The 15,452-nt window shown below is 36.5% G+C and overlaps 1 protein-coding gene across 1 annotated transcript in view; it reads left to right on the top strand.

Annotated features, from left to right (window-relative positions):
- The window catches only part of luzp2 (leucine zipper protein 2), a 299,582-nt gene extending 284,656 nt beyond the window's left edge, over positions 1-14,926 (top strand). The window contains exons 12-14 of the mRNA XM_079825036.1: positions 2,900-3,004; positions 12,766-12,837; positions 14,761-14,926. Of these exons, the coding sequence (XP_079681162.1) occupies positions 2,900-3,004; positions 12,766-12,837; positions 14,761-14,865 (282 nt within the window). The 3' untranslated portion in view covers positions 14,866-14,926. The remainder of the gene's footprint in view (positions 1-2,899; positions 3,005-12,765; positions 12,838-14,760) is intronic.
- Positions 14,927-15,452: the final 526 nt, after the last annotated feature.

Below are 15,452 nucleotides of genomic sequence, written 5' to 3' on the forward strand. Positions count from 1 at the left end.
GAACACGAAACCTTCATTTTAATAACTCTTTACAGCAGTCGCCCGACGGCATCTTGTCTCGATGCTGTTGGTCTTCTCATGAGAGTTGTTTTGGTTGGAAATATAGCACAACATTCCTGACGTAAAAACAAGACTTCTGAGGGCTTGATACAAGATTCATGGATATATCCTGAAGTGAAATGTGCAAACTCAAAGCCTTCATAACCAAGATCTGCTGTGTACCTGCGCAAAAGATAGTAATTTGACACATTTTCCTTTCATTTTAGTACATAACGAGAATCTGGTCGATACCAGATGACCATGTTCAAAAGTGGCTTAGCAAAAAAACTGTGCCTCTACGGATATCATGCTGATTTGCAATGGGGAAGCAATAAGTGTGTCATATTCCATTTCATTCACTCTGAGGAGCAGAGAGTCCCTAAGCTGATTATTGTTATATCATTACTCCTCCCCTCCAGAGAGACGCTTCAGAGACTGTATGAAGTTTGTTACTGTAGTAGTATTTATCTCATCTGTCTTTGCACTGTAAATGTGTGATAGGATGTGTGAAAAGCTTTTCTAGAAGCCTCTCTCCACTCAGAGCTTTTATTTCTTTCATTTACGCTAATTACACACATTGAATTACTGGAGACGAGATTTCAGCACACAAACGCTAATCAGAGACTTTTATCTGATGGTTGTGAGTGTCTGAGGATCAATGCAACTATTTGATCGCATGATCATTTTTCTATAGTTGTATTGCTATTATTAAAGACAAAACATACACATAAGAAAAACATACACCAAAAAAAAAATTCAGTAAAAGATATACTGATTCACCACCTAGGACGCTAGGGAGCTGATTGAGAGACACACACACACACACTCGCGCCAGTCTCGTGCACACATCGAGTTCTTTCACTCATGAAACAAACAATAAGAACAACAGAGAGAATTGTGCCCAAATGTCAGTTTTGTCGAGTATTCCGATAAAATGAGTCTTAAATGAGGTAAAATCACGTCTTAAATGTTCTTTTGAGAAAATGAGATGTGTGTGACAGCTCGTCAAATCCGCATTATTTTCGGCAGCGGCAGATCTTAAAGTGACAGCAGCACTAATGATGCCTGCATTAATGTTCATCAAGGAACAAAGGTAACTAAATATAGATTTATCTATATTGAATTTATTATTTAAGGCAGTTTCTGTTTAAAAATGCAGTTAAGAAAGGTGTTTGATAAATATTACATTTCTATAGGCTATGTCTTACAGGGAAGGCCACGGGTAAATATTACATTTATTATAATGGGTTTATGTAAAGATTAAAGTTTAAATTAAAAGTTGTTATTTTTTAAAGCCTAATAAATCTTGGAATTGGTAGCTTTCAGTTATACTCAGCCTTCATTCATAAAAAGATGCCATTACAACAAAAATGTTATGCTGTTTTTAAATTGCTTCTACATTAATTTGGAGTGACTGAAATTATCACGATATCAAAATATTAAAAACTCCAATGTTTTTAATCGTGAAAAAATGTATTAATTAGTTATTTTTTTAAATCAATGGCTATTTACACCAAGTGTTAATAGCAACTTGATTCTATTTACACGCAGTGAAAATAACATTTTCTTAGCGATAGATGATATTTACACTAAGTGCAAATAGTGATAGATGCTATTTACTAATTTTATATATATTTTATTTACAAGTAGCAGTCATTTGCAATGTGTGTAAATAGTAATTACATGTAATTTATACTTTATTTTGACAGATACATACTATTTTCACCTCAGTATTGTTGTACATTAACAGGATGCAATAGATTGTGTAAAGATTAGATTTATTAAAAATATTAAATGGATGCCGCCTAAATGGAACAATAAAAGCCCTCCCTACACCTACCCCTAACCCTACCCAATACATGCTTTCATTATTATTAAACATTTCGTTAGGTACTTTATTTCCTCATTTGGAACATTTTCAAAATTTTTATTGAAAGTAAATGCCTTTCCAATGTGATATGTGATGAGAAAAGAGAAAAAACTCTGCAAAAGGCGGATTCGAACTGATTTCAATCCCGTCAAAATCAAAGTTCATTAACTATACGCTTTAATGATTGCACCACTGAAGATGTTGAAAACTAAATGTTTTTTTATAATCTTTGTAGGCGGAGCTAGTGCGAATAGCACTTGCCAACAAGGCACGCTATTTGCACTTGGTGTGAATAGACACTCTGGTTTTTTTAATCGATTCACAGCAGTAATTTGAATACATTTTGAAATGTAATTTATTCCTGTGATGCAAAGCTTCATTTTCAGCATCATTACAGTCACATAATCCTTCAGAAATCATTCTGCTCAAGAATTTTTTTTATTATCAATGTTGAAAACAAATGACTTGCCTTAAACGGACTTTGATAGTAGTGTATATACTATTATTTTAATGAATGTAATGTATAGTTTGTTTACAGACAAAACAATAATAAAAAAGTTATATTAATATATATAAAAGGTACATGTATAAATCTATATTTATATAATTTATTATTATTAATACTAAAATCTCTGTAAACACAGAACCAAAAAAAACATATATATATTTTTAACGTTGTTAGGCTAACTGAGCAGATGCCATTTACTGTAAGTCTCTTAGATAAAAGCTTTTGCTGAATGGAAAACAATAATAGAATAGTAGAGTAGTAGATCACAATAGAGAGAGAAAGAGACAGAGAGAGAGAGAGAGAGAGAGAGTTGAAAACTGACTTCAAATTAACCTAAGTGGAAAATTGTCTGTGCTTTATAATCAACCGTCTGGAGAATTTAACCCCAGCACACTCTTGTTTTTCCTCTTTTTCGTTCTCTCTCTATTCCTTGGTGTCTTTCATAACATAACATACTGTTTCTTTATGCTGTCTTCCTTAAGGACATCCCAAAAGTTCCCCGGATCACAACAACAAGTAAATTGCCTGTGAGCAGTGCAGTAATGAGGAGAGAGAGCACAGGACCGAAAGACTGCCAGATGGTGAAGGTAAATCTTTAGTGCCCTTATACTCTAATGGCCACTTCCTTACCCTTTGGACTAAATGGGGCGACTTATGTTCATTGCATCTCAGTGTATCCCTTAGCCATTTAAGATCATTTACAACTTTGCATTAAATTTCGTTCGAGAATAAGCTTTGAGGCCTCGCTCAGCAGTTTTCTCGTGATCAATGGTATATTGAACCGCTGCTGTTGGACCCATGAGAAAATATTGCTGCTCCATTTAGTTAAGGGTGAAGTGTGTAATTTCAGCCTCTTTACAGCACCAAATGGAACGAATAATAATGATTGTTTTCAAACACTCCCCTGTCTTCCATTGGTCAGCTAAAATGATAGACCCGCCTCAGAATCATGCCATTGGTGAGCCAATAACGTTTTAGGCTAGTAAGAGGGGCTTTTGCACCGGAGGCACGTTTTTATAGTTCCTCTAACTATTGGTGGAAGTACCCATTTTTCCCGCTCCGCAGGAACTGGGAATGATTTTAGTAGTATGCTTTTTGGGGTGGATTAAATTAACTACTTCAGAGTAGGGTCTAACCCAGCAGAATAGAAACTACCAGTGGTGTACGTTGATTGGCTGAACGCAGGCACGCACGGAGTGCCAATTTACACTATGTGCAAATAACCCTCCTTGTTGGCAGAGGCTATTTACACTAACTCCTCCCACTGATGTCTGGTTGGGCCAGACAAAATTATGGAAGACTGCATTATCAACCGTAGCATTTGTGTAGGGGAAAGGTGCGTGCTGCGTGGCAACATTTTTTTGATGCAAATTCGTATACGCCTTTTGCCGAACTCACTCTACTCTCTTTTGCCATCACATATCAGCTTGGAAAGGCATTTATTTTCAATAAAAATGAAAATATTCGAAAAGTAAAAATAAAATGTCTAACGTGTGTTTAATAATAGGGCTGTCAAAAGATTAATCGCGATTAATCGCATCCAAAATAAAAGTTTGTGTTTACATAATATATGTGTGTGTACTTTGTTAATTATTATTTATATATAAATACACACACATTCATGTATATATTTAAGAAATATTTGCATGTATATACTGTATATACATTTATATAATCTATACTATATATAAATATAAATGTTTTATATATTTCTTAAATATATAAATGCTTGTGTGTGTATTTATATATAAATAATAATTAACAGAGTACACAAACATATATTATGTAAACACAAACTTTTATTTTGGATGCGATTAATCTTTTGACAGCCCTATTTAATAATAAAGTGTTTATCGGTTAAGGGTAGATGTAGGGCTTTATTGCCGCAATAAGGCGGCATCCATTTAATAGTTTTAATAATTATAATAATTTACACTCTGTTATAATTGCATACTGTGTAATGTACAACAGCACTGAGGTGCAAATAATATATGCCACTATTTCTAAGTATAAATAGCATCTAACAACTATTTACACTTATTGCAAAGAAAATACTGCTATTTTTACATAGTCGCTATTTACATAGTCGCTCTCGCTATTTACATATAGTATTTTAGCCAGTTTAGCCTCTGCCTTTTAAAAACAGTGTACACAGTTTACATTAGAGCTGCACAATATATCGTTTTAGCATTAATAACGTGATGAGCGCATCACAAGATGAGTGATGTCAAGTATAGGGATTGTAGTTGATCCGTATGGACCAGGCACCTTGGTTCGAAACGCATGTGATTCTCCGATTAATTGCAAAGTTTTACCATCATAGAACAAAAGTTTATCATTTGCACTTGTTTTAGGTCCTGTCAGTTCAAGCGATTTTAAACCATTTGAGTGCAAGACAAACAAAGATTAATTATATTTAATGCATACAGTGCAGACTATGCAGTGTTATCAACGAATTTGACAAGGTGGCGATTTTGTATGAATTAGTATGATTTGATTCAAACAAAAAACATACTACTTTTTTTGTCATTATGAAGGAGCACCCCTAACCCTGACTCTATACCCGTCACTGGGGTTAAAACGGATTATACAAAAACGTACAAATGAGATTGTACAAATTTGCCACCAATTCAGCAAAACGTAAAATATTTACGGATTGCCGTGAGATTGTGCTGGTGTTACTTTACATTTCATTATTACATTTCTGTACCTGAACACTGTTATGTGGCGTTCACACCGGACGCGATTCGCGCCGAATAATTCGCGCTAATCGCGCGAAGGTGGACGCGTGTATATTTTGAGTTTACTCGCGCGAATCGCGCGTGACATTCACTGCACAACAGATGTGAATTCGCGTCATGGGCGGGGCTTCCGCCAGCAGCTCGTCTCGTTGAGAATTGGCTGACATGGGCTGTGATTACATGTCTTTTTTTTTGTTCATATCTACTGTTAATATGTGACAAAACGTAGTTTTAAGACTTTTTCAGTCGATAATGTAGTTGTTTAAAGCTCAAATCTGTGGTTTATTTACATAAACAGTGCCTATTTGAACATTTTATCTGCCGTTGTCGGAGCTGTGAGCTCCAGCGGACAGCGCGCTCAGCGCACGTGAAAGCCGGCGAGGGCAACCTTTCCTCGGCCAGTCCTGCCGTCTGCCGCTGGCTCTGATGTCTCTGTGGTGTGTCTCGAGCTATAATTCGTCTTGTAACGGCCGATCTTTGGTCTCTTGGATCTATAATTTGTTCCCTGGCAAATCGTTTAGGCTGAGGGCAAAGATAAGTTTCATTACTTTATAATTTTAGGCTATAACTGTACGTTGCAGTTGTAACGTTAGCCTACTAGCACTGACTTTGAATGTTTGACTGCATTGTTTGCTTTATTTCATGTATAGCTTGTTATACATTACTTATACTTTTGTATTATTGATCATACATAAACTTGCATTTAACAAAAAGAGACTGGGTTGTGTTTCATGTCATTTAATGTTATCACAGTGATAATCATATTGTCTGAACCAGATATTAATATACAGATGTTCTCCTCATTGTTGTCACTACTAGAGCAAGCTCCTGATTGGTTAACGCGGCGCGAAATATCCGCCAAAGTTCAGATTTTTCAACTTGAGCGTTTCGCGCGAATCGCGCGTTCAAAACGCTCAATTCGCGTCCTTCGCGCCGCCTCAATCGCGCGAATCTCGCCGCCTCATTCGCGCGAATCGCGCCGCAGAATGCCATTTCGCGTCTCTGCATTGACTTAACATGTAAATCACTCGCGCGAATCGCGTCCGGTGTGAACGCACCATTAGAGTTACCTGAAAAACATAAAGCACTGTTTAGTTCATGTGTATCTTTGTTCTATTGTATTTATCTATGCTTGTAATTGGTTTAAGTTCTATGCAGATTCACTCCCCTACAATATCACCCAAATCATTCTAGAATGATTCATTCTTTCCAAATAGTGTCTATCCTATTCAAGTCATCTGGGTAAAGGGTTTTTTTTTATATCGCAATGTATTGTGCCTAAGCTTTCTCACAACCAATTTGTACGTATTTTACGAGGTGGCTAATTCGTACAAATTTGTACAACCTCACTTGTAAAAATTTGTATGATTTGTCTAAACCCCAGTGAACGGGTAAGTTTAGTGACGGAGTTCAATTCATACGAATTGGGCAACTCATCAAATACGTACAATTTAGCAAAAATCGTATGAATTGGTACGAGTGAGGTAAAATATGTACGAATTGCAGTGAGATTGGGTTGAAATTGCACAAACTAAATTTCGCAATGCCAGTTTTTGTCCAATATCGTGCAGCCCTTGTTTACATAGTATCTCTTGATCACTCACAAGTTCTCATCTAGCCTGGCTCCGCCCTCCTACGTACTTCCGCTCAATTTTCATTTTCCTTCAGTACTCCGTCTGGGACTGCGGTATATTCCTGGGTTTTCTCCGAACAAATTATTACCGGTCCAATCAGCGAACAGAGGGAGTGGCTGAGAACGATGACGTTGATGTTGTGCGCTAGTTTGAATTGTAGTTTAGTAAGGGCGGCAGAGAAAAGATGCGAGCGAAGCCGTTCATTCTGTTGTGGCACCGCTGCCGAATATTCAGAAGTTAAAGCTGGAGCCAGAACAATCTTTGCTGAGTTTTATTGGTTCCCTCCGGGAAAAGTTTGATTTTCCAGCTCGTTCCGTTAGTGGTAAAGCAGTTGGCTGAAGCCCTATTCGGACAGTAATTGTTTCTCGTGGGGGTCGGAAAGTATTGTCATCATTTACAGGGGCAAGTCAGTGATTTTATTGCCGTCCGTCTCCTCCCACCACCCACGTAAAAATCCCCGGCCGAATTACCTACTGATTCAGACAAACACCAAGGTCGTGTGGTCATTTAATTGTAGTCCGAATCCACGTCTCTGAGTTTTCAAGAATATATCACTTCAAAATTCACTGTTTATATCCTTTTTGATCCCTGCAGAGCACCGTAAGGTTGCGATTCGCTGTAATTTGGATGCATTTCTAGACTTGTATTTCTTTAAATGCTGGAAAGTATTTACAAGAGCAATATATTTCATCACCGCTCAAAAAAATAAAAAGAAAAGAGCACGTAAACATTTGAATTGGGCCGTTATTTACAGCAGCGTTTACTCTTATCATACCAAGCATATGAGATTTTATTTACAGCATACAATCATGTTACGGACCACGTGAGCAGCGCGTTCCCGATCACAAAACTCTCCCATTCACTGTGAATAAATCACAATCCAAAAAGTTTTAGGTTTTATCACTGAGGTGGCGTATTTACGGACTTCCATGTAAGAAGCAGAGGCGAACGTGGCCAGACTCTCTGTACAAATGAAATGTACGAGAGTCTGGTAAGACCAGGCTAGTGCTCATCAGCATTGCTGTCTAATGTCGTTGAGTTTTTTGTTGTTGTTCTGTAGTCTCCTTTTTTTTTTTTGACTGTCAAAAAAAAAAAAGCCCAATTCAGTGCTGCCAGTTTTTGGACCGACTAATCAGCAAAAAAGGCACCTGTGCAAGCTGAGCGTACAGAGAACATGATGAAAGTTACATCACAAGCACTATACACATACTCATTAAATGTGTATGCATAAAAAAGAACAATACCTCGTGGATTTACCCTGATTGTTCTCTAAAATATTGTCTCCAATATAGCTAAAAATGACTTCAAAATGATTATGCTTTATATTTGTCATTTCTTTCTGATTGTATTTTTATAGATCTTTGCAGGTATTTAAAAAATGTTGTGCAGATTAAACAGAAACGCACTCATACGTATGGTAAGCATAAAGTAACCTAACTTGATCTTCGGTCGTCATCAGTTGACATGATGTGGGATCCTCTAGTCTGGAAGGTTTGAGACCGCGCTAGCAAGATGAACTGGGAACAATGCATCGCAGATAACAGCATAGCAGAGAGCAGTACTGTAGACGAGATACATCTCACTGACTGCAGACATGCACTTATCAACTATAATGACAGGATTGTGTGTGTGATTGTGAGTTAGCTGAGTGTGTGTGTGTGGAAAAGAGCCATGTGTAGAAGAGACGGGAAACAAAGACAGACAGAAAGAGAGAGAGAAACGCAGGATCCCAGGGAGGTGGTGTCATCTCCGGTAGATGACATGCCACGAAGATTGTCTAATGAAAATGTTCCCGAAGCAGCCCTCGCCCTGCTGATGGCACTGATGAGAGCGGTGTGACGGAGACTAAACTGAGATAAAACACATTAGGCTGACTTTCTCACCAGCGGCATCTTCTTATTTATGAATGCTGCTGACTTTTCTCTCTTACTAATGAGCAAGTTATTTAGCATACTGTAGATCAGTGTGTGTTTGAAGACAAAACCACACGTTACTTATTCCATTATTCTAGTTTTTTATTATTATTGATTGTTTTAGTATTTGGTTTGTTTTTCTTTGCTTTAATGGCTGCGGCCCTGCATGAATGCCACAAGTTTGTGTCAAACCTGATGATCATGTTCTCCAGCAGGATTTGAGATGATCATAAGAGCATCTTCAGCTTCAATGGCAGAACAACACTTTATTTTGATGGACCCTTTAACACATTCTGTTGACTATAAGTAACATTGCACCTACATGTCTACTAATTCTCATTAGAGTTATTAGAGTCTCATTAGAGTTACTATCTTATTAGTAGACTGGTAGGGTTAGACTAAGTTGACATGTAGGCTACTTGCAAGATTACTTATAGTCAGTATATCTGTTGAGGAGCATCGAAATAAAGTGTCAGCAAATGGTATTAAGCAGACAGTCTACTAATACTCTAATGAGAGTTAGTTGACATAGTTGCAAAGTTACTTATAGTCAACAGAATGTTGAAAAGGGACCAAAATAAAGTGCTACCGATCAACGTCACCAATTCACTTTCACTAATTACTAACCTAGAAATAATGCAGAATCTATAGTTGTATCAGTAAGTTTTACATAAAAAAATGCAAATCCCAGATTTAAATGTTTGTCTCATACACTACAGTTCAAAAGTTTTCCATCAGTAAGATTTTTTTGTATCTTTTGAAAGAAATTATTACTTTTTTTATAATGACTTTTATTACAATTACAAAATATTTCTGATTCAAATAAATGTGGATTTTACTTCTATTAAATACATTTTTTTATTAGTTAAAAAAAAAATTGAGCAGCAAAACTGTTTTCAACACTGATAATAATAATAATATTATTAATAATAATAATAATAATAATAATAATAATAATAATAAGCATTAACACCCGCCAACACGCCAAATGTGGGTGGATTTCAGCAGTGGCGTGTAACGCAGTCACTTCTACTTGCCACTTTGGCGGGTTGAATTTTAATATACCGGTAATAAATATTTTTGAGTTGTTGTCTTTTAATAAGGCATCTGAAATAATAAACTTGTCTTTTAATAAGGCATCTGAAATAATAAACTAATTGCAATGTAGCGTTGTCAAAAATATTGATTTTCCGATACATTCGATTCTGAAATATCTGAATCCCTTCCTATAATAATCTTCTGCAGAATAAATACACGATACCGGCTCTTTCTCTCTCTCTCATCTCTCCAACAGTGAATTACACACAAACCCGCCTCTCCTCACTCACTCGTTTCGTTTGATCCGGATGAATATTGTTGGTGTTACAGGACTTGAATTTTGGCATGTGATTGCGCGTATTATAATTTTACTCATTCCCGCAGATGTTGTGCTCAAACCCAAAGTGCGTGCACATAAAGTCACCTCTCTGGACTAAATTGAGTTATGTTTCGCTGTTTAAACAGTCAAATACATAAAATAATGTCAAAATGCCGGTCTTGGCGAGTATTCACGTAAACACAGCCAGTTCTGTTTTAAGTGAACGTAAAGAAAACACATGTCTAACAGTATACAACCCATTCTCACTCCCAAGGCGTCAAAATCCAAAGCATGGTCAAGTGCCTTAGGCGTCACAATGAAGACGCTAAAGGCACCCCTAGACTTCACTATATCGACGCGCTGGTGCTCCATTGATTTCAGTTGTTTGGCCAATGCGTCAGATCAAGACGCATTTTATTCTTTGCATTTGTAAAAGCAGACATGATTTTATTAATATTTAAATGTTAAAGAGATGTGGGGGGAGGGTTATCTTATATTCTCTTATTATATCATCTTCTATTATTAACTTACTATCTAAAAATTAATTGTATCTATAGAAAGTGGTGACAATGGTAATCATTACATAGGAGAAAAAAGAAAAAAAAGATTTAAAAAAAAAAAATTTAACTAATACAATGATGGCAGTATGATGGTAATGAGGAGTGGTGGTGGTGATGGTAATGAAGATGGTAATAAATATTTAATGGTTACTTTGCTTATACACACACACACACACACACCTATACATTTACACATTTTTATTTCACTTCTGGAATTCTGGAATTACTAGATTGTTCGTTTCTGCACTATTTTGGTCTGTATGTCTGTCTGTTAAATAAATAAAAAAATATATATATAAAGGTTACTTTTATATTTTAACTAACCCAACACCTATCCTAAACCTAGCCACTTCTCAACAATATAAAACACGTAACAGGCAAATACATGTATTTATTGCAAAAACTGACCAAAAACAGTATAAAAGTATGAACTCATGTTGCATTCCAAGTCTTCTGAAGTCACGATGTCTTTATGTAAATCAAATCATAATGAGATGATGATCCCGCCACTCCGTGAATGCACTCATTCATATCTCATTCAAATAATACACACGACTCTTGAGCATGATGCAATCGGCCACAAGACACACAAGAGCCAATGACATTTTACGATTAAAGCTGACGTAATGACGCAATTGATCACGAGACATACGAGAGCCAATGCAATTTCACTATGAAATCTGACGTAACGGGTGGCAATATTTGAAATTTAATGTGTTCATGATCTTCTGCGGATGGAGACGCTGATCGCTTTTGGGGATTTCCTTCACACAAATCAATTGTTTGGCCTCAGAACACTTGGAATATTTCTACTTTTTGAATAAATTGTGCATGCAGTCGTATCTGCCTGTTATATCTGTGTTTTATATACCACACAAATGGGTAGGTTTAGGGATGTAATGGGTTTGGGTTACATGTTAAAACGTGTCTAGATAGCGTAAATAAAATTATGCTGGCTGATTAAATTGAGAATCACACTCCAACATGTCATAAGGGCAAACTCATAAGCCAATATATGATCATCATGACGATAACGTTCCCATGCCCATGCCCTGTGTCAGACGCCAAAGGTTTCTCATTGAAATGAATGGAGCACTCAGTGCGTCGATATAGTGACGCCTAGGGGTACCTTTAGCCTCTTTATTGTGAAGCACTTGACCATGCTTCGGATTTTGACGCCTTGGGAGTGAGAACGGGTTGCAGTATAATGGATCCGTGCGTCAGGTCTAATATAATATCTATGGCCGTTTTCCCCCATGGCATCGATTTCAAAATTGTGGCCAGTGAAAATTATGAGTGGCTAGTAACATTTTATTTTAAATTAGAAAAATAATTCACAATATTACTGCTTTAAATGTAGTTTTGACCAAATAAATGCAGCCTTGATGAGCTACACCGCAAACAAATGTAAAGGGCTGACACTAGACAGGTAGCGTATGAAGTTATCTATTACGAGTATGACTTTTCAAACAGGCTTTAGCTACTTTCCACTGACAATAGCTGGCAATAGTGGTCCAGAGGCATATACGTTTAAGTTTTTTTAACACTGATATTTGCTAGTCGTTTCATTTATCGCAAAAAATTTGTCAAGCTCAATTATTTTGAGGAAACAGCACTTGAAGCAGACTTCGAGAGTGAAGGAAAATGAACGAGATACTGTATGGCCAGAGTTTTAGATGGTATCTCTTTACTGCCTAAATAAAGTTGTTCTTTTGTCTGCATGGCACCATTCTATAGCACTTCCATTAACTTAACCTTCCTGTTGTTTGTCCTGTCAGAATAAAAAAAATGAGGGTGTGTTTTCCAGTTAAACACTGTCTCTTGTAGTCTTGTACTCTTCTATTTAATGTGTTGGTCCAAAAACATCTTTCAAGCTTGTTTCAGAGCTCCTAGAGACAAGCATATAAAACATTTCCTTAAAATACTCCATCCCTTGAGCAACATGATTAATCTGCTTTCTAACCAACATTGTATAATCTCATAGCTCAGGGCTTTTGTGGAAAATGTAAACAGCAAACAATTATAGCCTATACAGTATCACTGCTCCATTGTGGCCAAGGTTTTGATATCCTTAGATGATCCTGGGGTTTGTTTGCTTTTTAAAGGAACATGTTCTTTTCTTTCTCTCTCTTTGTACCTTCAGGTGGGAGAAGACTGTTCCCACAATCAGACCGAGAGTTCATCTGAGATGAAAAAGACATTTGGACACAGTCAAGTGAGTGTTCTGATGTGCCCTATTGAAAGAATTAAAGCGAGAGTTCACCAGAAAAGTACAAGTTCTGTCATCAGTTACTTGCCCTCATGTCTTTCCAAACCTGCATGACTTTTGTTCATCTGTGGAACATGATCAAAAGAAGATTTTGAAGAATGTTTCAACAGTTTTTCCCCATAACAAAGCAAAACATCATTGGAGTTCAGGATATCTTCTTTTGAGTTCCACAGAAAATCAAGGGCTAGATTTACGAAACAGGGCGAATTAGAGTGAGAGCGTAAAACCCAAAAAAACGGTGATGGGAGTGGATCAGCGCGTGATCTACTGACGACACGCAAATTAAAGCCGGATCATTTCCATAATGACCAACACAATCTACCAAGAGCAGCGCAAATTAACGTCTGGTTTAAGACGTGATTTTTTGGGGGCGGTAAATAATGGCACAAAAACCAGTAAACTGACAAGGGCAAACCGTAGTCAATCACGTTGCGTGACTCAAAATACTCTCCTCCCATAAATATTGCGCCTGAACGGGAAACTTCTACACATGCATATGCAATAATGTCAGACACAAAAAAAAACCCTGTCCACGCCTTTTCAGCTCAAATTTTTACTGACAGTAACGCCAAAAGTGTGTTTGCGCTGGCACAAGCTGTTAGTAAATCTGGCCCCAAGTAAATTATTTTCATTTTGGGGGGGTAAACTATGATTTCATTACACAAAACCATATTTTTATTTTTTTTTTTTGGTGCACTGCCATTCAAGTATATTCTAAGTAGCATCTACACTGGAGTCCAAAAGTCTGAAACTTGTGAACGTGAAAAGAACGCTTGTTTATTTTGCTTCATTTTAATACATTTACATATTACTTACATTTCTTTATTTCTTTCATTACAAATTACAGTATCATTCCAAACTTTTTTGAAAGAAATGAATACTGAATTAATTAATGTTCACACTTTAGATTAAGGTCCAATCATCACTATTAACTAACTATTAACTATGACTTTTGCCTCAATTAAGTCCTAATTACTGCTTATTAATAGTTAGTAAGGTAGTTGTGAAGTTTAGTTATTGGGTTGGATTAATGGATATAGAATATGATCATGCAGAATAAGGCATTAATATGTGCTTTATAAGTACTAATAAACAGCCAATATCCTAGTACTATGCATGCTAATAAGCAACTAGTTAATAGTGAGAATTAGACCCTAAACTAAAGTGTGACCAATTAATTTAGTATTAATTTAAAACTAAATTAAATACATTTTTTAATGGTTTTGGTTTTAAATAAATGCTGTTCTTTTGACTTTCTTGTCATCCTAGACTCACCCTAAATATTCCTAAAAAAAATGATCATGTTTTTCACAAAAATATTAAACAGCACAAATGTTTTCAACATTGAAAAAATAAGAAATATTACTTGAGCAATGTAATGATGCTGAATATTCAGCTTTGATAACAGGAATAAATTACATTTTAAAATATATCAGAATAGAAAAAGTGCCGAATCTGAAATATCGTACATCCTAATGTTTCTTTGTTTAAAATTAAATTTAAATACATTTTTCAATTTCAGATTTGATATGCAAATTTTTCAAAATTCGCATAATCCATTCAAAGGTGTCTCTGAACCTCAATGTTCTTCCCCATCTTATATAAGTGAGCTGTCAAGACGCAGTAAGCATAGACGTGCACGCACCCTTTCACAGATAACTATTTGCTCCAGTGCTTAGAAGTGCCAGTCCTGAGCGCTGCAGCAAGCGGTGACAGGTTTTGTCAAATTATAGGTCAGTCTGACGGCGACAGGGGAAATGGAGAGGAAGGTGTAAACGTCTAATCACCTGCTCTGTTTGTGCCAGACTTCAGAGCCCGCTGCACTACGATATGCATCTATTCTCTTCTCTTGTCATCTCTGTTCTCTAGTCCAAGACCCCAGAGCAGATCGGACAAGGCCAAGCAAGGACAGCTGAGGAAAGTGGGAAAACAGACGGAGACCTAAAAAAGACACAAATGGACTCGCACAACTAAAAGGACAGTGGAAGACTTGGCAGATTTTCTGCATGGTAAAAATGATGTCATATCGGTTTAAGCCCCTCTTCATTCACTGAGCTTATAAGCACACACACACATGCACACACACACACACTGTAGGCAAACACAAGCAACGACAGACACAAACACAAAATGCTAATGTAGAAAAAGAAATTCCCAACATTCGATTTTGAACTTTCTTAATAAAAAAAAACAACAACAAAAAAAAACATCAACGACGCATAGTATGGCATGCATTATAGAGTTTTAGATATTGATTTTACAAGGTTACGATGGTACTGGTTGTTTTTAATAACTGTTCCTTTTTTTCTTGATCTATTTTGATTATTTTTCTTCTCCCAAAGTGAGGACACAATGTTCTTTGATTTGTGCCGTTTGTAATTAAAAACTATTTCTGGCACCGCAGACCAGAATTTCAGTGTTAAAGGTCACGCTGGGGGTCATTTGAGTTCTGTACATTTACACATGAGGTCAAATTCAAACTTTTGTCTAAGCAGCTTCTGAAAATATTCAACTGTTGAATACTGTATGTCCTGAATGCAAAATAGGGCTGCACGATTTGG

Source organism: Gobio gobio (assembly GCF_949357685.1).
Source record: "Gobio gobio genome assembly, chromosome: 9".
Taxonomy (NCBI): domain Eukaryota; kingdom Metazoa; phylum Chordata; class Actinopteri; order Cypriniformes; family Gobionidae; genus Gobio; species Gobio gobio.